This window comes from Haliotis rubra, unplaced genomic scaffold (assembly GCF_003918875.1).
Source record: "Haliotis rubra isolate DU_JTF1 unplaced genomic scaffold, ASM391887v1 Scf1182, whole genome shotgun sequence".
Taxonomy (NCBI): Eukaryota; Metazoa; Mollusca; class Gastropoda; order Lepetellida; family Haliotidae; genus Haliotis; species Haliotis rubra.
The window spans coordinates 229635-256088 of NW_025765095.1; the positions used below are offsets into that span (position 1 = coordinate 229635).

At 40.3% G+C, this 26454-nt stretch overlaps 1 protein-coding gene across 2 annotated transcripts; it reads right to left on the minus strand.

Moving 5' to 3' along the window:
- Nucleotides 1–1340: 1340 nt before the first annotated feature.
- Nucleotides 1341–25980, minus strand: LOC124259766. Of its 2 annotated transcripts, none has more exons than XM_046693978.1 (3): nucleotides 25840–25980; nucleotides 4223–4370; nucleotides 1341–2864 (listed from the first exon to the last, which is right to left on the minus strand). In XM_046693978.1, exons 1-3 carry the CDS (start codon nucleotides 25969–25971, stop codon nucleotides 1399–1401), a joined length of 1746 nt encoding a protein of 581 aa, XP_046549934.1. In that variant the 5' UTR covers nucleotides 25972–25980; the 3' UTR covers nucleotides 1341–1398. The 2 variants fall into 2 exon arrangements, with proteins under 2 accessions (XP_046549934.1, XP_046549925.1); XM_046693969.1 differs by lacking the exon at nucleotides 25840–25980 and adding an exon at nucleotides 5119–5403.
- Nucleotides 25981–26454: the final 474 nt, after the last annotated feature.

The following is a 26454-nucleotide window of genomic DNA, read 5'->3' on the forward strand; positions in this document are numbered from 1 at the left end:
GTGGGTACTGAACGGTTACGTCACATGGATACTTTAGTCGATTATAGCCTGGAGACCAGAGAACGTACCGCCCCATACTCAACCTACTCCTGAACCTACTTCGACGAATTTATGGTAGACCCCATCCATAAAGTCATTGCTCAATATTACGGCTACGTTTAAAGATGCATCCAACGATGGTCACACAGCCAATACAACCAAAGTTTTACCCTCCGGAGGACTGGATTCAGACACAAATAAACCTCTAGGACACATGCGCATAAAGTAGAAAACAATTGGAAAATATAGAACTATATAGTTTGCTGGTGGTATTCTTTGCCATCTTCCCATCCCCCATTGGCAGCACATACAATACTGGTTGAAAAATGGATTTGTGGTTGCTGAAAAAATGGGTTGCCCTAGCGAAAATGAGATTCTTATGAATATCTCACAAAAATATTCAACATCTAACTCCCGGTCTAAACGCTGTGGCGCTTTATCAGACGTTGCTAGGTTGGGCTGCCACTTACCAACGGGGTTCTTGGTAGGAGCGCCGTTGCCAAGCTCATCCACCATCCTGCTTTGCCTAGCAACGGGGTTCTTGGTAAGAGCGCTGTTGCCAAGCTCATGACGTCACACTGTTTACCTTGGTCACCACTTTCGGTGTCCTAGGAACGCTCGCTGTGTGGGTCCTCACTTGCAAAAGTCTTCGTCGATAGCCCGTCTCGAATTCCACTCGCTGGATTCTGAGGCCAACGCTCTACCGTCACACTGCCGGAACTACTGACAGTTATGCTGCGAATTTAACGGGTCTATGCTAGCAAACTTGTCTATATTTAGGCTCCGTACTCAGATCACTTCGAGGTGTTTAAAGACGCATCCAACCAATTTTTTACCGTCCGGGGGACCGAATTCAGACACAAAAAAGCCTCTAAGACACAATTCCGGCCGGAACCCAAGCGTACTACTACTGTGACGTTGTGTCGTTGTGTCGCTATGTTGGTCTGGCAGCGTCTCAGGAGAAACACTGATTGAGTGTGTGAGTGAGTGAGTATAGTTTTCCTCCGCACTCAGCAATATTCCAGCTATATGGGTTACTGAAGGCTCATTCTAAACGGGTGGAGAAACAATGGGTTCCCGGCTCCATTACAACGAAACGCGACTAGGCTGCATCCCTCATACCTTGAAGTTATAGAATAACTGCAGGAAAATAGATATAGGTTATCACGCGAGTGTATCATGGATCGTTAATATGCATTTGGAATAAACATTGTACTTAGCGAGCCTCGACCTCTCAAAGGAACTATCTGTTGATGGTTATGGCTACCGTACCCTGAAACTAAAACAGACACTGTGCAGTGTATGCATTCTTTATGTATTTAATATATATCTTTAAATTTTCAAACAGGATCTGTCTGTTCAGATACTACCGACAACAGCAGCGACACTTGACACTCGCCCTCCTGTTTTGGCAAAATGGAGCTTAACTTCATTTTGGTTCTGCTTCAGCAAAGAGACTGGAACTAGATATTCCATCGTCGTCCACGCTGTTATGTAATCGCCGGTGGGTTCCTGATGAAGAGAGTAATAGGAAGTGAGGGATTTGCCGTTCAGTTGCACCCATGTTGGTTTAGGATTACCGTTCTTGTCCATGAGGCTGATGCAGATTCGTAGGTACGCGTACTGGACATTGCTCACATGGCCAACATTGATGCTTGTGGTGACAACGTTTTGGTGTATTGGTTTAGCAACATCTGGCCCGTAGTGAATAGTTTCTGTGATGGTCTTGCTGTGAGCAAAGTCGAAGGAAGAGTGGAACTTGAGATAGCAGCTTGCCTCAGTGGGAAGAGTGACGATGCCGTTGTTGAGATGAACCGTTGATTCCTTGTCTCGTACGGTAACCTTTTGGGCGTTCAAGTGGACACAAGACATGATTGCTGTGGACGGATTCATCCATCCATTACCAAACTGGACCTTGACCTTTGTCTGCTTGTTGTCAAAGTTATGCAGGAGAAGTACCACAGTTTTAGAAGTTTGATCCACCAAAGCGTGCGATGCCACTACTCTCTCAGCTCCATGGTACTGACTATCTGTTCTGAGATACGTCATTCGATTTGAAAGCACCTGCCAGAAGTGGAACGCCTCAGCTGGGGTCCTCTCGTGGTTGTTTTTGTCGAGGATACTGTAATTAATGCTGCTTTGTCCAAAATAATCGCCAAACGCAACCAGGAAAACCACAGCTCTGTCGACAACTCCACGGTGATTCAGCATGGTAAAGAGTTGTGCATTCTGCAGGTAGACATATCCATAATCAATCACTGGGTTAGCTTTCTGCATGTTGACTCCTGATGTTTCGGCCAAACCATAGGCTGAACAGATGATGGGAAAATCCTTTCCGGTTTTCAAATGGGCATAACTTTCAATTATATCTATTAGACCAACAAAGCGGGCTTCGGTGGGACCTTGAAAGTAATGCGATTCTCCTCTGATTACCATATTACTGAAAGGATGGAATGAGATGAAGTCAAGGTCCTTGAGCGCCATGTCCATAAACTCCTTGAGATATCCCCAGACCTTGAAGTCCCATCTGTCCAACCCCGCAATGCCACCAGAATATGCCGGACCTCCAACTTTCACATGTGGTAAAGTAGCCTTGACTTTTGCGTTGACGGACTTGTGGTAGGCAGTAATTTGTATCCAGTCAAGGTTGTACTTCCACATAGCGTCGACTTCGTTGATAGGTTCATAGTATAGTGGTCCGTCTCCATTGCTTCCATCATTGACGGACTTGAGCAGCATGGCAGCCATATCAGCAGCAGCATCTATGTTGTTTGGGAATTTACCTTTGTGTTGAGATGTGTCCATCCAGTGTGGCCATGCCATAGCTTCAAAGAGACACGTTGATGCAATTATTTAACTGTTATACAAGAGTCTTGAAGTACGGCAACAAAATTTGCACTGATTACACAATGCCATTTAGAAAGTGGTCAAATGTAACATATGTTATATTTGGGATTACATTTTCTTAGTAAAGTACGGATTCTAGTACTTTTGTTGGGTTGAGTCCCATCCAGAAATCGAACCCACACCGTCAGAGTCATGCACCTAATCGCCAGTACACAAAGTCAGCCGCCTAACCCGCTTAGCCACCGTGACTGCCACAAAAATGGAAGTCGGATAACTGGTAGTCTAGACTGCGGACTTTGTGTACCCCTCTGATAAGTGTAAATTGGCACGGCTCCCGCGGCCGTAAGCTATGATTACACAATGACGTTTAGAAAGTGATCAAATGTAACATATGTTACATTTGGGATTACACTTTCTTATTAAAGTACAGATTCTAGAACTTTTGTTAGGGTTAGGCGGCTGACTTTGTGTGCTGGCGATTAGGTGCCGGACTCTGAGGGTATGGGTTCGAATCCCGGATGGGACTCAACCCAACAAAAGTTCTAGAATCTGTACTTTACTAAGAAATTGTAATTCCAATTATAACATATGCTAAATTTAGCATTGCTCACAAATCTTGGCCTTGTCCTGATTTCTCGAAACAAACTTAAGTCTGAGTTTCAACTTCAGTTTTTACTCAAAAAAAACCTTTAAAAAATGCAGTTGAGTTAAAAATTCAGTTGTTTCAAATTGTTAAACTCAGTTTGAAATTTGAGTAAAAACTTAAGTTCGTTTCGAGAAATCGGGGCCAGATCAGTCGCCTTTAATTTCACGATTTATCTTATTTTTGCTCTTAATTGTAATTTAGAAGTTGAGGCTAATGATTTCAAGCTAAAAGTGGGAAAATCTGTCCTGCCTAACCATCACTGTCCCGTTTTAACAACTTAAAAACACTAGTACCACGACTGAAGTCATAATTCTTTAAATATATATATCTTGAAAATACAATATGAAATCAGAATGGAACATCAGAACGATTCGTACTTTTGAACCAGAGCTGAGGCAATCTAGACCTGCCGAAACTGTGTAGACTAGATTTGCATTCACGATTTTTGATGTCTGAGAGACAATGTTTCCAAATGACACCATACAAGTCGAATATAAGTGGATGATTATGTGCCCCGACCCCCAGACATTTACCTTCGTCTATACTGAACAGTGTTACACAATATGGTCGTCAGGTCAGGGATATTGTTGTTTCCATTTTTTGGTTTTCTACTCTTTAGTACTATTGTTTAGTTTTTGCACTATTAAAAGCCGTGTTGAACACTGCCATAAATATAGAAATTGCTCTGACCTTGAAGATCCATCATGATTTCTCTCCCATGGGCCCGTCCGTATCCGGCTCTATTTGAATTGTATTTTGAAGCTCTATTCTGCGCGAAGTGCGTATTTCGGAAGTAAGCTGGATCGGCATAGCCCTTCCGGTGAGGGTCCTCTGGTGCCTGCACAAAGAAGCATGACACTGATGCGCATCTGAGGGTGTTAACGTGAATGTTTTGTACATCGGTGTGTTGGCGTTTGTCGCGTGTGTGCATCAGAGTGTACCGATTTGTTGTAAATCGGTGTGTGCTGTGGTGGAAGTGATACATATCTGTCTGTGCTGAGGCAGGAGTGTTGTGCATTAGTTTGATGTACATAGTAATGTGATGACCTTAGTGCAGTGTACACTAATATGATTGTATATCAGAGTGAAATAGCTGTGTTCTACATCGGTGTTTGCCAATGTGAGAGTGGGATGCTTGGGAGATCAGGAAACGAACTCGTTGCATGTATAAACTAATGATTTAGAAAATGTTACGAATTAAGCATTTGTGTCTCCCCCCAACTTGTTGTTTAGCTTATAAAACCGTTTACATCCGGTAAATGACCTTTGAAAACGAAATATTCTATTGGAAGTAAAGGTAAAAGAGCTATGAAGACTATGTGACTGGATTACAGAACATCAGAGATAACATCAGGTGTCCTGCGCTACCCGAGTACATATACTGACTGACTGTGTTTGGTTTTACGCCGCTTTTAGCAATATTCCAGCAACATCACGGCGGGGGGACACCAGAAATGGGCTTCACACATTGTACCCATGTGGGGATTCGAACCCGGGTCTTCGGCGTGACGAGCCAACGCTTTAACCATTAGGCTACCCCACCGCCCCCGAGTACATATACAGTATATTATGATTGCATCAACTACCTTCTCAAAGGCATCATCGTCCGTATCACCCTTGTTCCAGCGGCCACTTCTGGCACCCGCTTTCTTTATGTACTGGATGCTACCGGCATTATCTAACCCCATATGGCCATTCCAGCGATCAGGATCAAACGTCTTCCTTCCTCCTTTGATGACGAAGTCGGGAAAGATGGTCACTTGATACTGACCATTGGCAAGACATAACATATAAACCAGGACTTTCACACCAAGCGACACACTGCTTGTTGAGAGCCACATGTTTCCCGGAGTGTGAAATGGAGGACGATCGTCCTGTATATACAGGTGCGGAACGCATGGAGGTCAGGGTTTATCTAAAAGTGCTCGTTCTGTTTAACGACTTGACACTTATGCATGTGAAAAGACATTTGTACATAGATCTAATCTGATTCCAAGTATTGAAGCCTGTAATCATTTTAGTGATATTTAGGGGTTATCAGCAACATGCCATTTGCTCATGTCTGTTAGGAACAGACCGTTTACATTTCAAAGGATTAAATGTGTAGTGTTGTGTGTTTCTGCAAGTATGTGTTGTGCATGTATGAGTGTGTGTGCGTTTAAATGTGTAAGTCAGTGTGTATCCATCCATACACATAATATTTCACAAATAGTATGCATAACCCTGAAATCTGTTGCAAAAATGTTGTATTTTCAAACATGTATAGCTCGTCCACAAATAATTTAAGAAATGAATTTTTACACCAGTTTAGAAAACGGTAATGTCTATACAACAAAGTGGATAATTTTAGACAACTGAGACGTTGAGCGCGATGGTGACCACGTAGCATGGTCCCGACGTCGGGTCTCCTGGCTCTCAGTCCAATCTCTCTCCGGCACCCATGAAGGGCCACCTCCTCGTGGTGGGTGCTGGGTCACGCTAAGTGCCCTTCACCCCCGTTGTGGACCCGGGGGGATATATGGTCCACCAACCCGTTTGCCGTGGGTTGCGCCCCTGTGTTGGTGGAGGACGGGATTCTGGTGGTTGAGGGCACTGGTTCCAAGAACAGTGTTCCTTTGCCCAACACACCACTTTGGCCCTGACTTCACCTAGACGGGTGGTTGAATGGGCCCGGTTCAACCAATCGGCTGGTCATGCCAAGCCCTGTGCATGTATAGTGTGCTGCACAAATTTCGGAAACTATTTAAAAATGTATCATATGTTTTGGCTGCATGGTTATATGTATTTAAATTCCAAATGAGTCACTTGTATTTTGTAATTTGCCTAGAGTCTTATGCGCACAAAGCGGTGGCTCATGGGCCAATCCGGTGGAAAAATTATTATTTTAGTTTTTTCTGCTTGAGTATATCATCCGAGTATCCTTGGTGCTGCAAGTTGGAGGCCCACTTGTTTTTTAGCATTGTCCTTTGTGATACTCCGTGGTGGGTGGGGAGCTCGGATGATGAAATTTCAAAACTAAAACATGGCTTACGAAACCCCAACAAAGAAAACCAAACGTCCTCTTGACACTGACCCTATTGACGATGACCTCAGACCGTCCAAAGCTATTGACTTTTGGCCACGTTTTGTAGTGATTGAAACTGTTGACAAGACACCGTTAAAGTTGAACCCTTTCGCAATATCTAAGGGTATTCAGGGCATAGCCGGAGATGTTAAGAACATTAAAAAGTTACGCTCAGGTGCGCTGCTGGTTGAATGTGTTAAACGACATCAATCAGCCAACCTGATGAGCACCGAATCGTTCGTCGGCGTTCCCGTTACTGTCTCTGCTCACAAAACATTAAATACAAGCAAAGGTATCGTCAGAGACCGAGATCGCCTGTTTGCTGACATGTCAGAACTTGATATCGTGACTGAAATGAATGACCAAGGTGTGCTGTACGTCAAACGCTTTTCAACCCGTAAAAACAATGAAACTATTCCAACCAACACTTATCTATTTTCCTTTTCTTCTCCGACAGCTCCCAAATCACTGAAGGCAGGTTACTGCAACATCCAGGTTGACTTGTATATTCCGAATCCGCTCAGAAGTTTTAAGTGCCAGAAGTTTGGCCATGGTGTAAAGACTTGTACATTGTCCGTTGTGTGTGCTCACTGTGGTGAGAAGACACACACAACTGAAGATTGTACAAGTACCTTTAAAAAATGCACCAACTGTTCAGGAGAACATTCATCTTTCTCAAAAGAGTGTCCGATTTGGAAAGAACAAATGCAGATCAACAAGATCAAATTTAGCCAAAACATCAGTTTTTCTGACGCCAAAAAACTTGTGAAGAGATCGGAAATTACCGAAAGTTATGCTTCAGTAACCAAAACACCAACTGAATCAAGCCCTAAAGTATCTACATCATCCACAAGCTGTCAAACAAACTTGACTTGGGTCAAAAGTGACAGTCCACAGTGTTTATATCCTGCTATATCATCTCAAACCACGGAATCACTTCCTAGTACATCTGAAAGGCAGGCAGAGTCATCTTCAGATCACAAGTCACTCACTCAGTCACGTTCACAATCTCAATCGTCATCTGATACTCAGCAAATTGCTAAAAGCAAACATAAACAGAAGCTTGATGCTTTCAAAAAACAAAGTGGCAGAGCCCCAAAAGGGTCGGAAAATAGAATTCAGTTATATAACAAATACGGATCACTTGAGGACATGGACGTGTCCGAAAACGTCCATTCTAGGGCACATAGCTTGTCGCCCTCGAAAACAGTGCGGGGTAGATCCCCAATTAATCCGCCTAAAAGATAGGTCTATCTACCAATATCGTGCAGTGGAACTGTAGGGGACTCCGGACAAATTTTAATGAAATACAACTAATTGTCCAAGATTTAACACCATCAGCGTTCTGTCTGCAAGATACATATCTGAAACAGACAGATCATTTTAACTTACGCCAGTTTGAAGACTATAATTATTTTTCCCCTCCAGGTGATAGAGCTACTGGAGGTTCTACTATCCTTATACGACAAAATGTTATCCACAGCCCTGTTACTCTTAACACTATTCTCCAAGCTGTTGCAGTACGACTTACTCTGGGTGTAGCATTTACGTTGTGCTCACTGTATATTCCACCTTCATCGACACTTCAGCTAACTGATCTTCAATCACTCTATGATCAACTCCCGAAACCATGTGTTATCATGGGTGACCTAAACGGTCACAACCCACTCTGGGGCAGTTCTACCATTAATACTAAAGGTAAAATAATTGAAGACTTCATTTCAAATAATGACCTGTGCATATTTAATGATGATTCAAGCACCTATCTGCATCCTGCAACTGGCACTTATTCTTCTTTGGATTTATCTCTCGCAGATTCTAACCTCCTGAATAAATTTGATTGGTCTGTTCATAATGACCTTTGTGGAAGTGACCACTTCCCAACTATCCTTTCAGAAATAACTCCATCTGATTCTCCCTCGTACACAAGATGGAACTTTTCGAAGGCTAACTGGTCTTCATTTCAAACTAACTGTAAATCAAAACTGCGACCTGATTGTTTCAGTGATATAACTGATCCCATTCAGATTTTTGCTGACGTTTTAAATGAAATAGCTGACGAGTGTATACCGAAATCCTCTACAATTCCACATGTACGGAAACCATGGTTTAATACAGACTGTAGACAAGCCAGAAAAGCGAGGAAGAAGGCAGAACATTATTTCCGCCATCATCCAACTGTCCATAACTTAAATAAATTTAAAATACTCAATGCAAAGGCGCGTCGTACCTTTAAACAAAACAAATGACAATCTTGGAGAAATTATGTCTCAAAAATTAATTCGCTCACGCCAATGTCTAAGGTTTGGAACATGGTTCAGAGAATAAAAGGCAAAGGTTCAAAATCAGCTGTACACCATCTTAAAGATGGTGATAACTTGATAACTGATAAATCTGACATTGCAAATACAATTTGCGAAACTCTTGCCAAAAATTCATCATCGGCAAATTATGTCCCTGAGTTTCAGAGATATCAGAAACAACAGGAAAAGACAAAACTTAATTTCGAATCAAATAACGGTGAAGATTATAACGAAGTGTTTTCATTACATGAGCTACATACTGCTCTTGAGCAAGCTCATGACACTGCAGCGGGTGATGACAATATACATTACCAGCTGCTGAAACACACTACCTGAACCATGTCTGATGACACTTTTAGATATATTTGACAAAATATGGACGTCTGGAGAATTTCCTCCTTCATGGCGTAATGCCATTGTAGTCCCAATACCAAAACCTGGCAAGGATCATACAGATCCGTCTAATTACAGACCGATCTCTCTAACTAGCTGTGTTTGTAAAACCATGGAACGTATGGTGAATAATAGATTAACTTGGTATCTTGAAGTGAGTGAGTGAGTGAGTTAAGATTTTAAGTCACATCGGCAATATTTCAGCCATATCGTGACTAAAGCAAGTTATAAATCTATCAACATTTTAAGTGAAATGATAAAATTCTGCCGACGAAGGACAGTAAAACAACTAGATTATCACAGATATACATGTAAAACTAGTAATTGAATCTAAAACATTTTAACTAGAGGGACAACACAATATAAAAATGGGCTATAGATCGCTAACAACTGAAGTTAGATCACCATACTAGAGACCATGGGGACTTACAGTACATTTGCTTCCTGCATGGGCCCTAGCTGGATTTACATCATCCCTTCAGCTGTTAGCAATTGAGATAAATCTAGCCATACGTTAAAATTACACATATTCTACGATTAAAAATGGAAAGTTGAAATTTACTTTGAATGTTTTGGGACTTACATACCCTCTCGGGAGGACAATAATTTTACAGTACTTTAACCCCCCTCGAGGATACAGCCACTAACAATCTGTGTTACTAATTCGAACTTCCAATCATAAAATATTTAGCTATTTACAAATCTGTTAACAAATCTAATTCTTTTAAAAAGGCAATAACTAAATGAGAACTAACATTATTAAAAAGATCCTTCAATGTTTTGACATTAAAATACTTATCCCTTGTGATGGAATATTCAATGCAGTCAAGCAAGACATGCTTGACTGTGATCCTTTCATCACAAGGGATACAAAACGGAGGATCTTCGCCTTTCAATAAATATTCATGAGTATATCTGGTATGGCCAATGCGACATCGTCGCATAATGACCTCTTCAAATCTGGACTGACAACCCAAGTAGGTGTAACCAATATAGGGTTTTATTGCATGTAATTTATTAATACCTACTTGGGTGTCCCACTTCTTTTGCATCAGATCACGGATGTAAGTTCTAATGCTAGCTTTGTAATCAGAGTATGGAATAAGAAGTGGTGTCACAGATTTGTTGAGTGCTGCCTTAGCAGCAAGATCAGCCATTGTATTCCCAGAAATGCCAACGTGGCTGGGTAACCAACAAAAGACGATGTCGCATTGGCCAGTAGCAAGCTCATTATACAATTCAATAATTTCTAATAAAAGTGGATGTTTACAAGAAAGATTTTTAATAGCCTGAAGACACGAAAGAGAATCTGAAAAGATGATGTATTGTTTATATTTAGGGTGTTTATTAATATATTTAAGAGCTGTTAATATGGCGTTTGCTTCTGCTGTGAAAATAGAGCTGTTATTGGGTATTCTAGAAGATATTGTTCTGGACCCAATGACAGTGGCACAAGCAACTGCGCCACCATCCTTGGACCCATCTGTAAATAAGGATTTATAGGTATTATATTTATTTCTTAATTGACTAAATTCTTGTTTATACTGTAGATCATTTGTTTCTGATTTTTTAAATGTAGTTAATGTTAGGTCAACTTGTGGCCTAACCAATTGCCAAGGAGGAGAAGAAAGAAGACGGGAAGGAGATATATTCTCCAGCTCAATGCCGGCAGCAGAAATATATGGTTTAATTCTTAAACCAAGAGGTGGAACAAGAGAAGGCTTTTTGTTATACAAATCCTCATAAAGAAGGATTAAAACACACAGTTAAATGCAGGATTAGATTCATTAGAATATAGTTTTGTGATATATTGTAAAGACAATTTGATACGGCGTTGTTTTAAAGATGGCTCATCAGCCTCAACATAGAGACTGTCAATAGGGGAGAGGTTCTAAAAGACCCAAGACAAAGTCTTAGACCCTGATGATGGATAGAATCTAAGTAGTTTTAGGTTGCTTTTACAGGCCCCACCATATACGATAGAGCCATAATCAAGCTTCGAGCGGACAAGTGATCTGTAAAGGTGTAGGAGCGTAGTTTGATCCCCTTCCCACCTTGAATTAGACACGACTTTCAATAAATCGAGTGCCTTCAGGCATTTAGTTTTTAGGGATTTAATATGCGGAAGAAAGGTTAAATGGGAGTCGAAAATCAGACCCAAGAATTTGGCCTCTTTTACAACCTTGATGGGAGTGCCATTTAAAAACAGTTCTGGGTCTTTATGAGGCTTATATTTTCTACAGAAGTGTAGACAATTAGTTTTTGATTTAGAAAATTTAAAGCCGTTTTCAAGACACCATTTATTTATTTTATTTAAACACAACTGCAGTTGCCGTTCAATAGTATGCATATTCTTACCGCGACAAGAAATGTTAAAATCATCCACAAAAAGTGATCCATCAATGGAATCGTTTAAAACTTTGGATAAGCTGTTGATCTTAATGCTAAATAAAGTGACAGACAAAATACTGCCTTGTGGGACACCCTGATCCTGATTGTAATGGTCAGACAGGGTTGAACCCACTCGGACTTGAAATTGCCTGTCTTTTAAAAACTGTGATATAAAAAGAGGTAAACGACCCCTTAAACCAAAATCATGCAAATCCTTTAAAATGCCATGCTTCCAGGTGGTATCGTACGCTTTCTCGAGATCAAAGAATAGCGATACTGCATGTTGTTTATTGACTATTGCATTTTTGACAAAGGATTCTAATCGTACCAAATGATCAATGGTACTACGATTTTTCCTGAAACCACATTGAATATTTGTTATGAGATTATTGGTTTCAAGATACCATGTTAATCTATTATTTACTATCCGTTCCATGGTTTTACAGACGCAACTCGTTAAAGAGATTGGTCTGTAATTAGACGGATCAGAATGATCCCGGCCAGGCTTTGGTATAGGGACTACTATGGCTTTACGCCACGAAGTTGGGAAATTCCCTGAAGTCCATATTGTATCAAAAATATTTAGAAGTGTTTCCAAACATGATTCAGGTAAATGTTTCAAGAGCTGATAGTGTATATTATCAGCCCCTGTTGCTGTATCATGAGCTTGCTCAAGGGCAGTACGTAACTCATGCATTGAAAATAATTCATTATAGTCCTCTCCATTGTCTGATGTAAAATTTATTCTTTTCTTCTCCTGTTGTTTCTGATGTTTCTGAAACTCAGGGACATAATTGGATGAAGACGAATGTTTGGCGAGAGTTTCACCAAGCTTATTGGCAATGTCAGCCTTATCAGTTAACAAATTATCACCGTCCTTTAAATGATGAACGGTAGATTTGGAACCTTTGCCCTTTATTCTTTGTATCATGTTCCACACCTTTGACATCGGTGTGCGCGAATTTATTTTGGAAATATAGTTTCGCCAAGACTGACGCTTATTCTGTTTAAAAGCGCGTCGCGCCTTGGCATTTAACATTTTGAATTTATCTAAATTATGGACAGTAGGATGTCGGCGAAAATATTTTTCTGCTTTCTTCCTACACTTTCTGGCCTGTTTACATTCGTTATTGAACCATGGTTTACGAATATGTGGAACTGCAGAGGACTGAGGAATTGATCTGTCAGCAATGCCATTAAGGATATCAGAAAACGACTGAATAGGATCTTCACTGTTCCTAAAACGATCATGAGTTATGTGTTCAGCACACAGAGTCTCATATAATGACCAATCAGCTCTGCCGAAGTTCCTTCTTGATAAAGGTGGATCATCATCAGGGCTGATTGTTTTGAGAATGGTGGGGAAGTGATCACTCCCACACAGATCATCATGGACCATCCATTCGAATTCATTATACAAGGTTGAATCGGTGAGTGACAGATCCAGGGAAGAATATGTTCCCGTAGCTGGATGTAGATAAGTGGCTGAGTCGTCATTGAAAATACATAAATTGTTATCGGAAATGAATTCCTCAAAGGATTTTACCTTTAGTATTAGTATGGTTACTTCCCCAAAGCGGGTTGTGTCCGTTAAGATCGCCCATAATGAGGCATGGCTTCGGAAGCTGATCATATAAATTGTTGAGATCGGATTGACGAATATCAGAAGATGGAGGGATATATAAGCTGCACAGCGTCAATGCAATGTGCAGGGTGATACGAACAGCTACAGTTTGAAGATTTGTATTAAGATGGACAGGGCTATGTATAACACCCTGTCGTACCAAAATGGAAGCACCTCCTGTCGCTTTATCTCCAGGCGGAGAAAAAGAGTGATAATCATTGTACTGTCTCAGATTAAAGTTGTCAGTATTTTTTAGATAAGTCTCTTGAAGACATAGTGCTGACGGTTGAAGATCTTGTATTAGTAAGTGGATTTCATTGAAGTTATGTTTCAGTCCTCTGCAATTCCATTGCATTAAAGGAGACAACTGAGTCATGGTGGCTCAATTGGTGATCTCCCTCGAGTATGTGAGGAGGAACTATTCCTCCGCTTGTCCTGTGAGGACAGAGTGACCTCCATATCTAGAGGTCCAAATGGGTTCTCTAGTGGAACCTCTGAAGGTGAAGGAACGCTAGCTGTCTGTTTCTTACTGAATTTTTTTCCCTTTCTGTTTTGATGAATGAACAGTGTCAGGCTGTTGGTTAGAAGTCTGTGATGATGTTTCAGGCTGATGTTCAGTCTGTGATCCAGATGTAGACTGTGTGATACGTGATTTCTGTGGTGCGACTGAAGTTGAAGTAATGGGCTTGTCTGACTTGACCCATGTCAAGTCAGTCTGGCATGTAACAGAGGATGTTGTCACTGTGCGGGTGACTGCAGCTGAGTAGGTAATATTTAGTGGAGTTGAGGTTTCATTACCAAGTAATTTTTTGGCTTCAAAGTAAGATATATTCTGTTCACACTTTAGTTTCATTATGTTTGATTCCTTCTGCCACACAGGGCAGGATTTAGACGACGCACCATGAGGACCGAGACAATTTGCACATTTAAAATCTTTGTTGCAGTCTGTGTTCTCGTGACTTTCACCACAACGAGGGCATACCGCAGAGCCACGACAGGAATTTGACCCATGTCCGAACTTTTGACATTTATAACATCGCAAGGGACTAGGGACGTACACGTCTACCCCGATGTTAAAATACCCTGCCTTGATTGATGGCGGTAAGGATGTACGGTCAAACGTTATGAGATAGGTATTTGTTTTTACAACAGTACCCTCTTTTTTAACGGTGAAACGTTTCACAGCAGTAACACCCTGATCTTGTAGTTCCTCTGCAATATCGTCTTCCGACATATCAGACAGACAGCGAGCTCGATCTCGAATAATGCCACGACAGGAATTGAGAGTTCTGTGCACGGACACAGCAACCTCGATATTGGCAAATGTTTTGATTGATAACAGATTGAGTGATTGCTGTCTCCGTGCACATTCCACCAGAAGGGAACCATTACGGAGACGGGTGACATTTTCACTTCCCCACAAATCCCAGATACTGCCTTGGAAATAGCAAAAGGGTTTAATTTGATGGGAAGAAAATCAACAGCTTCAACTACCAGGAAACGAGGCCAAGAATCAGCATTAGAATGAACAGTTCTAGAAGAGTCATCAACAGTTTCTATGCGTCTCTTCTTTTCATTTCTTGATGAACCAGATGATTGGGGATTCATAATGTAAGCAAAATGGTTCAGCATCCCTGCTCCTACCCACCACGGAGTGTCAACAAGGACAATGTCTAACTGCATTGGGTCTCCAAAATGCAAACACCAGGGATACAGGGATGTTATACTCCAGCAAATATGACTTGAATAGCTACATTTGTTTACTAAATTCATTGTCAGGCTGGTCCTGCCCATAACAACTATTTAGAAACATATAGTAATCAGCGGTCAACATCACCAGATTGGCCCATGAGCCACCGCCTTCTGGCATAGGACTCTAGGCAAATAGATATAATAATATATTTGTGAAATACAACATTCAATATCAACATTATATAAATGTACATTGATATAAATTTGAATGATTCCATGCGCAGGGCACGGCGTGACCAGCCGATTGGTAGAACCGGGCCAGTTCTACCACCCGTCTAGGTGAAGTAAGGGCCGAAGTGGTGTGTTGGGCAGCAGGAACACGGTTCCAGGATCCTATTGCCCTCAACCACCAGAATCCCGTCCTCCACCGACACAGGGGCGCAACCCACGGCAAACGGGTTGGTGGACCAAATATGCCCCCGGGTCCACAACGGGGGTTGAAGGGCGCTTAGCGTGACCCAGCACCCACCACGAGGAGGTGGCCCTTCATGGGTGCCAAGACTTTGTCTTGGGTCCTTTAGAACCTCTCCTATTGATAGTCTATATGTTGAAGCAGATGAGCCCTCTCTAACACAACGTCGTATCAAATTATCTTTACAATACATAACTAAACTATATTCTAGCGAGTCTAACCCTGCCTTTAACTGTGTCTTTAATCCCCTCTACGAGGATTTATACAACAAAAAACCGTCTCTTGTTCCGCCTCTTGGGCACAGAATTAAGCCCTTCATTTCTGCTGCCGGCATTGAGCTGGAAAATATAGCTCCTTCCCGTCTTCTTTCTTCTCCTCCTTGGCAACTGGTGAGGCCTGAAGTTGACCTAACTCTGACAAAGTTCAAGAAATCTGTAACTAATGAATTACAATATAAACACGAATATAATCAATTAAAAAATAAATATAATACTCATAAATCCTTATTTACAGATGGGTCCAAGGATGGTGGCGCGGTGGCATGTGCCACTGTCATTGGATCCCGAACAATATCTTCTAGAATACCAGATAACAGCTCTATTTTCACAGCAGAAGCAAACGCCATATTGACAGCTCTTAAATATATCAATAAACACGGTAAATATAAACAATATATCATCTTTTCAGATTCTCTTTCGTGTCTTCAGGCTATTAAAAATCTTTCTTGCAAACATCCACTTTTATTAGAAATTCTTGAATTGTACAATGAACTTGCTACTGGCCAATGCGACATCGTCTTTTGTTGGTTACCCAGCCACGTTGGCATTTCTGGGAACACCATGGCTGATATTGCTGCCAAGGCAGCCCTCAACAAATCTGTGACACCACTTCTTATCCCATACTCTGATTATAAAGCTAGTATTAGAACATACATCCGCGATCTGATGCAAAAGAAGTGGGACACCCAAGTAGGTATTAATAAATTACATGCAATAAAACCCTACATTGGTTACACCTACTTGGGTTGTCAGTCCAGATTTGAGGAGGTCATTATGCGACGATGTCGCATTGGCCATACCAGATATACTCATGAATATTTATTGAAAAGCGAAGATCCTCCGTTTTGTATCACTTGTGATGAAAGGATCACAGTCAAGCATGTCTTGCTTGACTACATTGAATATTCCATCACAAGGGATATCTATTTCACATCCAAAACTCTGAAGGATCTTTTTAATAATGTCAGTTCTCATTTAGTTATTGCATTTTTAAAAAAAATAGATTTGTTGAGTGATTTGTAAATAGTTAAATATTTTATTGTTGGTAGTTTATATTAGTAACTGAGATTGTTAGTGGCTATACCCTCAAAGGGGGTTGACGTAGCGTAAAATTATTGTCCTCCTGAGGGGGTACGTAAGTCCCAAAACTTTCAAAGTCAATTTAAGTGTACCAGGTTTTTAATCGTAGAATATGTGTGCTTTTAATTTATGGCTAGATTTCTCTCCTGTCGCCAATGGCTGAAGGGATGGTGTAAATCCAACTAGGGTCCATGCAGGTAGCAAAAGTAATGTAAGTCCCCATGGTTCCTAGTATGGTGATCTACCTTCAGTTGTTGGCGATCTATAGCCCATTTTTACATTGTCTTGTCTTCTTTAATTGGAATATTTTAGCTTTGTTCGCTAGTTTTATGTTGATACCTGTGATATTCTAGTTGTTTTACTGCCCTTCGTCGGCAGGTTTTTTATAATATACATATACTTCATTCTAATATCGACTGTTCTCGTCACGATATGGCTGAAATATTGCCGATGTGACGTTAAATATTAACTCACTCACTCACTCACTCCAATCTCTCTCAACCTGTTCCGTATACAGTTTGACCGGATATGCTCCGAAGTTAAGGCACCCTGGCTGCTGTGCTCTCACCCGTGGCACTACGATCACGCAAATGTAGTAACCGGAAGTACCGATCCTGGGCTGCAGTGGTGACTCGAGGTCTGCCTGTACGGGGACGGTCATTTGTAATACCTGTTTGGTTGTAACGAGCTGGAAGCAGTGATATCGTGCTCAGACTAACATTCAGACGCCTGGCAACAGAAAATTGGTAACCTCCAGCGTGCATTCTTTTCAATGACGATGTTCCACGTTGCAGCATCAAGACTTGGCGTAGTCATTTGACCTTGAAACTTCTTCAAAACGGATGCCGATTTCCGAAAGTAATCTGGATTCTTATAGCCAGAGAGTGCATGCTCTTTGCTGCACAATTTCAACTTGAAGGTGATTTCTGTTGCGATGTGGCGATGCCTTTTTATTTCTTGTAAGAAATCTCATCAAAATCAACATTTTCAGGTAAAGTCGGCTTTTCACTTTTGCAATTGTGTAAAATCATGTTATCAACACATTTGTAACATATTTTGACGATTGTCTGATCACAATAGATAATTTATAGATTTTTAAAAATACAAAACGTCTATGCGTTTCTTTTTTGGGATATCATATATACACCACACCTGCAAACATTCTTCTTTCCTTCTATTATATAGGCCTTATGTCCATTTACATAAATTCAAGTAATTAATCCTACAAGGACAGATGGACACGCTAACTTTATATTACATTACATTTACACAAAGACTTCTGTTAACACAGGAGATAATTCCACAATTAAAAACAACTCTTGCTTTATTTGCTACGTTAGCAATAATCTACCTGCATACGTGCATCTGTATACATGTGTACATGGACCACAGTCCACTCACTACGTTTATACATTGAAGAACTAAATCAAACTCCTTATGAACTGGAGCTTAAGTTTGATTTGGACGTCAAGGGAATGAAAACATTATTGCTGATACATCATTCCGAGCTGGTTGTGGGTGATGGGATTCGACGGTAGACCTGGTTTTCTCATAATGAATGAATTATATTTCTGTAAGTAGGCCAACGGCCCATGTACAATCATAGGATACAAAATATCATTTTATACTGGTTACGCATTATTTACACACATTTGATCTGATCACGAGGGCATGCTTAATAAACTGCACCTTTTTAAGAAGAATACTGGTATTATTACATAGCATTAATTTTTTAAACTTATTGATAGTTGGACATTGATCAAAATTTGGTAGATATATACTACGTAACCTTACATATGCATCACGGACAAAAAGAAAATGTAATTCACCCTCTGGGATATTACTGTTACACATTTTACATATTGTTGAGGCATAACTATCATCTTTTCGTCTTACATTACAAAGAAGGGGTAGGTGATGAAGTCTAAGTAAGCATAAATATCGTCTATATTCTTTAAAATGTACATTTGAGACATAAAACTCTACATCTAATAAATATTTAATGGTCTTGGAATAAGCTAAATGCGATGATTCATTAATTCTACTCAATATGCTTTGCCCCTTTACATCAATAAGCCTCTGTTTGAACATGGATATAAAATGATTAATATTGCCAACATCATGACTAAACCACACAAATCCAAACCCGTTGATGTTTAACAAACATTTTAAATATGATGCCCAAGTATATCTACCAGCTGAGTCGAGATTTTTCATCAAAATATAACATTGTTTAGGATCCCTGTCTTCAGACACATAAAGTAATATACACCAGTAACGTACACATTTAACATAATAATCAACACTTATACAATATCTACCACAATCTGCTAATATAGCATTGCTAGAAACATGTTTACCTACGCCAAGAACATATTTACAGAAATTTGTATGAAATTTGTTAATTAACTGTCGTTCTTGATAACCCCACACTTCTGCACCATAAAGTAAAATTGGCTTTACTTTGGTATCAAAGAGCTTAAAAAGAATATTAACTGGAATATTTGGATACATGTAGATTAACGTCTTTATAGAAAATAATGCCTTGTTTGCTTTGGTCGATAGTGTCTCTGTACATTTAGTCCATGACAGACATGTAGAGAAGAGAATTCCAAGATATTTGTAGTATGTAGAGGTTTTTAACTGTGCTCCTTGAAGAAACTATTTTTCATAGTGACGTAATCTACCTCCGTTTCGAAAACAAATATCTCTGTTTTATCCATGTTAACTTGTAATCCCCACGTTGTACAGTAGTCGTTTAGAATGTCATTTCTTCTTTGTAGTCCAATAACAGAGTCATCGAAAATACATAAATCGTCAGCATAATGCAAAAGTAATATTTCTAAAAATTCAGATCCAACAAATATTCCTCTAATCTCCGCGTTTTCTAGCATTACCTGTAAATCTGATATAAACATTGTGAACAAAAAGGGGCTCAAGACACATCCTTGTCTAACTCCGCTAAGGCAGTCAAAGTATTCAGAGATTGAGGTGTTGGTTATTCGGACAGAAGACATTATTTTGGAGTAGATGTTCTTTAGCACATTAAGAATTCGTCCATGAATAACATTCTTTAATAGTGAATAACAGAGAAGTTTTCTATTGACAGAAGCAAAGGCTTTCTTAAAATCTACAAATAAACAATAGAATCTGCCACCTCGCCTTGATAGGTATTTCTGGATTAAACATTGTAACGTAAAAATATTATCAGTTGTGTTGTAGTTTTTCCTAAATCCTGCTTGAGCTTCTGGAATCTTGTCATAAAGTGCTGCAAATCTTTGTAGACGGTTGTTTAGGATAGAGCAAAATATCTTTCCGAAAATGTCCATGAGTGAGATACCTCTGTAATTGATGACCGAGTTAATGTCGCCTTTCTTGTGGAGTGGTACGATTAACCCCTTGGCCCATTCAGTAGGATATTCTTCTTTAGTTACGATGGTATTATATACAATTATTAGATATGGACTTAAAAGATCAGCACATTATTTCACCATCTCTGCTTTGATACCGTCCGGACCAGCTGCTTTACCTGACTTCACGTCTTTTATGGCTGCTTCAACTTCTTGGGGCGATACGTCTCGGTTCAGTAGATACATAATGTAATTATCACTACACACATCGCATACAGATTCACAGTGGTTGTCTAATGCATGATCAGCTTCTTCTAGTTTTGATTCATCCACTGTATTGTTTGTGAAGTAAAAAGTGTCTTTAAAATAATCACTCCACTGTTCCTGATTTATTTGTGGCTTGCCTTTCCTGTTGCTTGTCATCTTATTTAGATTTTTCCAGAATACTTTGCTGTCCTTGGAACTGTCCACTAAATTGTGAATTTGGAACTCTTCGTATTTTCTCTTCTTCTGTCTGCATAAATATCTGTAATTATTTCTTGCATGAACATATTCCTTTAATAATACTTTGCTTCCAGTTAGTCTAAAATGGTCTAATAATTTGAATTATCACACTTAGGTCTGCTTTCCAAACCACACAACGCAGCAGTGCTTTGAAGAATGTCAGTGAGGTTACCAACTACAATGTCGATGTTGTCGTAAGCTTGCATACGGAAAACATCCACGCTCACTTGAGTTAGAAATAAAGATATGCAGTTCCTGAATGTTCCAATTCCAGTTTCCTTCCACACATATCCGGGAATACTGTTTCCGTTATTGGCCTCATCATGTGTAAGAGAAATATCCACCCCCTTGAACTCCATGGACAATGGGACATGATCTGATTCACATTGGGTACACACTGAGAAATCTAGAACTTTATGAAACAAGTTTGATGAACATTAAATATAATCGACTAAACTAGTTTCCTGCTCTTTAAAACAAGTGAATGCGCCATTACAATCCCCCTTGAATCTTCCATTCAGTATATGAATTCCAAATGTACAACACATGTCAATCAACTCCTTCCCATAATCATTTACCACCTCATCTTGTGTTCTGCGTTGTTTATCGAATGTATGAACATCAAAGGCCATATCTTCTAGGCATGGAATGTAACGATTTCCATCATCAATAATATAGTCGTTCATGGAGCCTGTGCGAGGTGAGGTGAGGTGAAATTGGGTTTAACGTCGTGCTTGAGAATATTTCGCTCATATGACGACGTGCATGCGTGTGTATGTGTATGTGCGACTGCTTGTACTAGCCCAGACTGAAGCTGGTTTTATAGTGCTAGCCCACTGAGATACCATGCCGCAGTGAAGCATGAATACCCCACTCAGACACAGTATACTGACTCCGAGCCGACCAGTCCTTGTTGTACCCATTAATGCCGAGCGCCAGGCAGGGACCAACAAGTACCATATTTTAACGTCTTTTGGTATGACGCGGTCGGGGATCGAACCCGCGACCTTCCGCTCTCCGGGCGGACGCTCTAACCACTACACCACAGAGGCGGTCTGGAGCCTGTGCGAGCATTGAAATCACCGGATAAAAAAACTTCACAATCTGCGAAATCATACAACATTTCTGATAGAGACTGTTTTAAGTAATCAGTACCCTTACATGGCCTTGAGTCCGTAAGCATAGGTTTTCTCATACTCTCCATGTATCTTTTTTTGTTTTAAAACACCTGCACATTTAGCAGTTATACTTCAATGAGCAAAGAACGTCTATGGTCAAGCTTCCTTTCTCCTTCGGGGTTGGTGGCACATGTTTCGGCAAATCAGAAAACGAAAATTATGTGTGAGGATAATAGTTTTAAACTGTACTTTTAGCAGGTATACTTTAATGAGCAAAGAATTTCTATAGTCAAGCTTCCTTTCTCCTTTGATGGAGAGTGCCATGTGTCAGAGTTTGTGGACATTGTTAAAAGGTGTTGTACTTGTATTGCATTACTTCTGTTAAGTTTCAGTTGGTGTGCTTGTTGCTATTATACGTTAAGAATAGGAGGCAAAACTGTTGTGAAAATTAAACATAATATTTTATTGCTATAAAACTTGTTTTACGTCATACTTCCTTTGATTTTGTATTGCAATTTGTTGTTGAAATATCAATGTTAATTTTATTGCAATAATACCTTTTTTTATATTACATTTCCATTAGATTTGTATGCCACTCTAGTTTCTACAGCCATTGTAATTCCTTTGTAGTCATTAGTATTGAATGGTAAACTTTACTCATAAAACTTATGGGAACTTCATATTTAATTTACAACTGAATAAAATAGGAGATATAACGGAGTCGATCAATGTTGATATGATAATAATGGATGTTTTGAGAGTGAATCGCCACTTACAATTCCTTATGACCATAATTGTTTGTACAGTAATCGCTCTTGAAAAATGCTTGTGTATGACGTGAAATTTGCATGTAGACGATTTTTATTTTTAAATAACAACAGCAACAACAAAAAACGCCTAGAAACGAACACTAACAACTGTGTGATGATTGTCAAAATTAATGTTTTTCAGTGATTTATCGACCTTCATGAAAACCATCAAATCAAGAATGACACCCCATGCACGTGCATGGTGCTACCACGTTGTGCACGTGCATCTCATGCGTTGTGTTTAGTGGTGGCGATAACGAGAAATGGTGGTGCGTTCATACGATGTCAGTCTTTGAAAGGTTGTTAACGCTTATACTTCCTATCCAAATTAAAACTTCAGGTTCCCCTACTTTGTTTATAGGGTATAGTTAATTTAGCCATGCGGTTGTTGAGTATGTCACATCTCTTTGCCGTTTCACACCGAGTTCTTTTCTAGACATATTTTCAGTTAACTGTTACTTTGAGCTTGGGTAACTGGCATATTACATCGTCTTGCTTTGCCTTCTCCACCCGATACCTATGGCACTTTCAACGATGAGGTTGTGGTGATTATTAGAATTGATCTTCAGCAACCCATCTTCTCATAAGAAACGATCAACGGGACAGGGAGGTGAAACTTGCTGACTTGGTCTTATTACATCACTATGCTATAGCATGCTTCACCAAATACCAATGGAACTTTCAGTATGAAGGTTGCATTGATTCTGTTATCGGGAAATCAGGGAATGGGTAGACATGTCCGTGATGTTGAACTCATCGTTTTGGGGATAATCAGGGCCTTGAATGAACCCGCATTAAAACTGGCATGATATAATCTCTAATTATCATAATCCAAAGAGCTTTCATCAGTATTTCAGTCTTATCACAGATCACCAACCTCAGTTAACAAGATAATCAGCTACAGATCCTTGAATCCGCCCGTTTTAATAACTGGCATAACACGATCTATAGTTTTCATTAAGCAAAGAGATTAGACAGTATTTCAGTATTTCGGATCCCTTCAACCTCAGTTTACAAAGTCAGGTTTAATGTGAAATTCGAAACCGAAATCATAGGCTCATTGTAGGCCCGAGGGAACTGTTGCACCGGTGATTGCTGTTCCACAAAAATAAACTAAAACAGACACTGTACAGTGCATTCCATTTTTTATGTACGCAAATGTACAAGTAAAAAGTGCTTATTTAGAAACTTCCCACAACGACAGCAACACTTATCACTCTCCCCCTGTTTTGGCAAAATGGAGTTTAACTTCATTCTGGTTCTGCTTGAGGTATGAGCCTGGAACTAGATATTGCATCGTCATCCATGTTGTTTCGTACTTACTGTCGTTTTGCTGATGAAGGGAGTAATAGGAAGTGAGAGATTTGCCGTTTAGCTGCACCGATGTTGGTTTTGGATTTCTGGTCCTGTCACTGAGGCTGATGAAGATTCGTAGATACGCGTACTGGACATTGCTCACATGGCCAACATTGATGCTTGTGGTGACAACGTTTTGCTGTATTGGTTTAGCAACATCTGGCCCATAGTGAACAGTTTCTGTGATGGTCTTGCTGTGAGCAAAGTCGAAGGAAGAGTGGAACTTGAGATAGCAGCTTGCCTCAGTGGGAAGAGTGATGACACCGTTGTTGAGATGAACCGTTGATTCCTTGTCTCGTACGGTAACCTTTTGGGCGTTCAAGTGGACACAAGACATGATTGCTGTGGACGGATTCATCCATCCATGACCAAACTGGACCTTGACCTTTGTCTGCTTGTTGTCAAAGTTATGCAGGAGAAGTACCACAGTTTTAGAAGTTTGATCCACCAAAGCGTGAGATGCCACGACTCTCTCAGCTCCATGGTACTGACTATCTGTTCTGAGATATGTCATTCGATTTGAAAGCACCTGCCAGAAGTGGAACGTCTCAACTGGGGTCCTCTCGTGGTTGTTTTTGTCAAGGAGACTGTAATTAATGCTGCTTTGTCCAAAAACATTGCTATGCCCAACCAGGAAAACCACAGCTCTGTCGACAACTCCACGGTGATTCAGCATGGTAAAGAGTTCTGCATTCTGCAGGTAGACATATCCATAATCGATCAGTGGGTTAGCTTTCTGCATGTCTACTCCTGATATTCCGCCCAAACCATAGGCTGAACAGATGATGATGGGAAAATCCTTACCAGTTTTCAAATGGGCATAACTTTCAATTAGATCTATTATCCCCACAAAACGGGCTTCAGTGGGACCCTTGAAGTAATGCGATTCTCCTGTGATTTGCATTTTACTGAAAGGGTGGAATGAGATGAAGCCAAGGTGCTTGAACGCCATGTCCATAAACTCCATGATATTTCTCCAGGCCTTGAAGTCTTGTTTGTCCACCGACTATATGTAAATAGAATATGCCGGACCTCCAACTTTCACATGTGGCAAAGTAGCCTTGACTTTTTCATTGACGGACTTGTGGTAGGCAGTAATTTGTGTCCAGTTAACGTTGTACTCCAACATGATGTCGACTTCATTGACAGGTTCAAAATATGGTGGCTCGTCTCCTTTGGTTCCATCATGGACGGCCTTGAGCAGCATGGCAGCCATATCAGCAGCAGCATCCAGGTTGTTTGGGAATTTACCTTTGTGTTGAGATGTGTTCATCCAGTGTGGCCAGGTTTCAGCTTCAAAGAGTCAGAGTGATGCATTTAATTAAGAAATACAGTTCGCTCTACCACCATGTATAGTGTAATAAAGCACATTTTCGCCCTGAACTATTATAGTTAAAGTACGAGGACGCTTGCGTCCGAGTGCTTTAAGGTTATAAGAATTCAGTATGAATGTATAAAGTAGCGTGAGTGAATGAGTTTGGTTTTATGGCACCTTTAGCAACATTCCCGCAATATCACGACGGGGAACACCAGAAATAGGCTCCACACGTTGTACCCATGTGGGGAATTGAACCCGGGTCTTCAGCGTGACGAGCGGGCGCTTTAACCACTATGCTACCCCACCGCCCCGTATAAAGTAGAGAGGTTACCAGTTGTTATGGTTTAAATAACGTCTGTGTGAACCCCAACCTTGAGGTGGTTCAACTTTGAAAACTAATATCCGGTTAGTGACTGATGTAAAGAAGAAGCAGTCTTGAAAATATTCCATTGGAAGAATGTGAATGGGTCACTCAACAATAGTGATAACATCAGGTGTTCGGTTGAAAGGTAAATATGTATGGTCTTACCGGGATTACTTAAGATGATCAATTACCTTCTCAAAGGCACCATCGAGTGTATCGCCTTTGTTCCAGCGGCCACACCTGGCGCCGGTTTTCTTCACGTCCTGGATGCGGTTGGGATTATCCAACCCCATATGGCCATTCCAGCGATCAGGATCAAACATCTTCCTTCCTCCTTTTGATGACGAAGTCCCGGAAAGATGGTCACTTGATATTGACCACTGACAAGGCTTAACATATAAACCAAGACTGTCACGCTTAGCCACACTCTGCTTATTGAGAGCCACATGTTTCCAGGAGTGAGGCAGTCGTGATGTGTATCAGGTGCGGAATGCATGCAGTCCTTATCTGACTCAGAAAGAGCTGGCTGTGTTTTCGACTTGAAATTTTATACATGAGAAAGTGACATTTGCAGATGATGATAATCTGATTTAATTCACTGTACTGTGAACATATACTTTGTAAGTCTGATTTCACTTTAGTCTGTTTTTACGGACTATCGACGCCATGCTATTTTCTAGTTGTAATTTTCAAGGAAGGAAATGTGTATGTGTTGTCTTTGTAACGTGAAAATATTCCTCCTATTTAGGCCTGATTTTATACATACATATATACACATACTTCTTAATTTCTGTTTTAAAGGCCTT

Bases quoted from the DNA above. Each gene is read 5' to 3' on its own strand.
- LOC124259766 (XM_046693969.1), bottom strand. From the start codon at position 5,373: ATGTGGCTCTCAACAAGCAGTGTGTCGCTTGGTGTGAAAGTCCTGGTT. The intron at 4,371-5,118 runs GTAGTTGATGCA...TTCTTTGTGCAG, and splicing joins ACGATGATGCCTTTGAGAAG to GCACCAGAGGACCCTCACCG. The intron at 2,865-4,222 runs GTCAGAGCAATT...GTCTCTTTGAAG, and splicing joins AATCATGATGGATCTTCAAG to CTATGGCATGGCCACACTGG.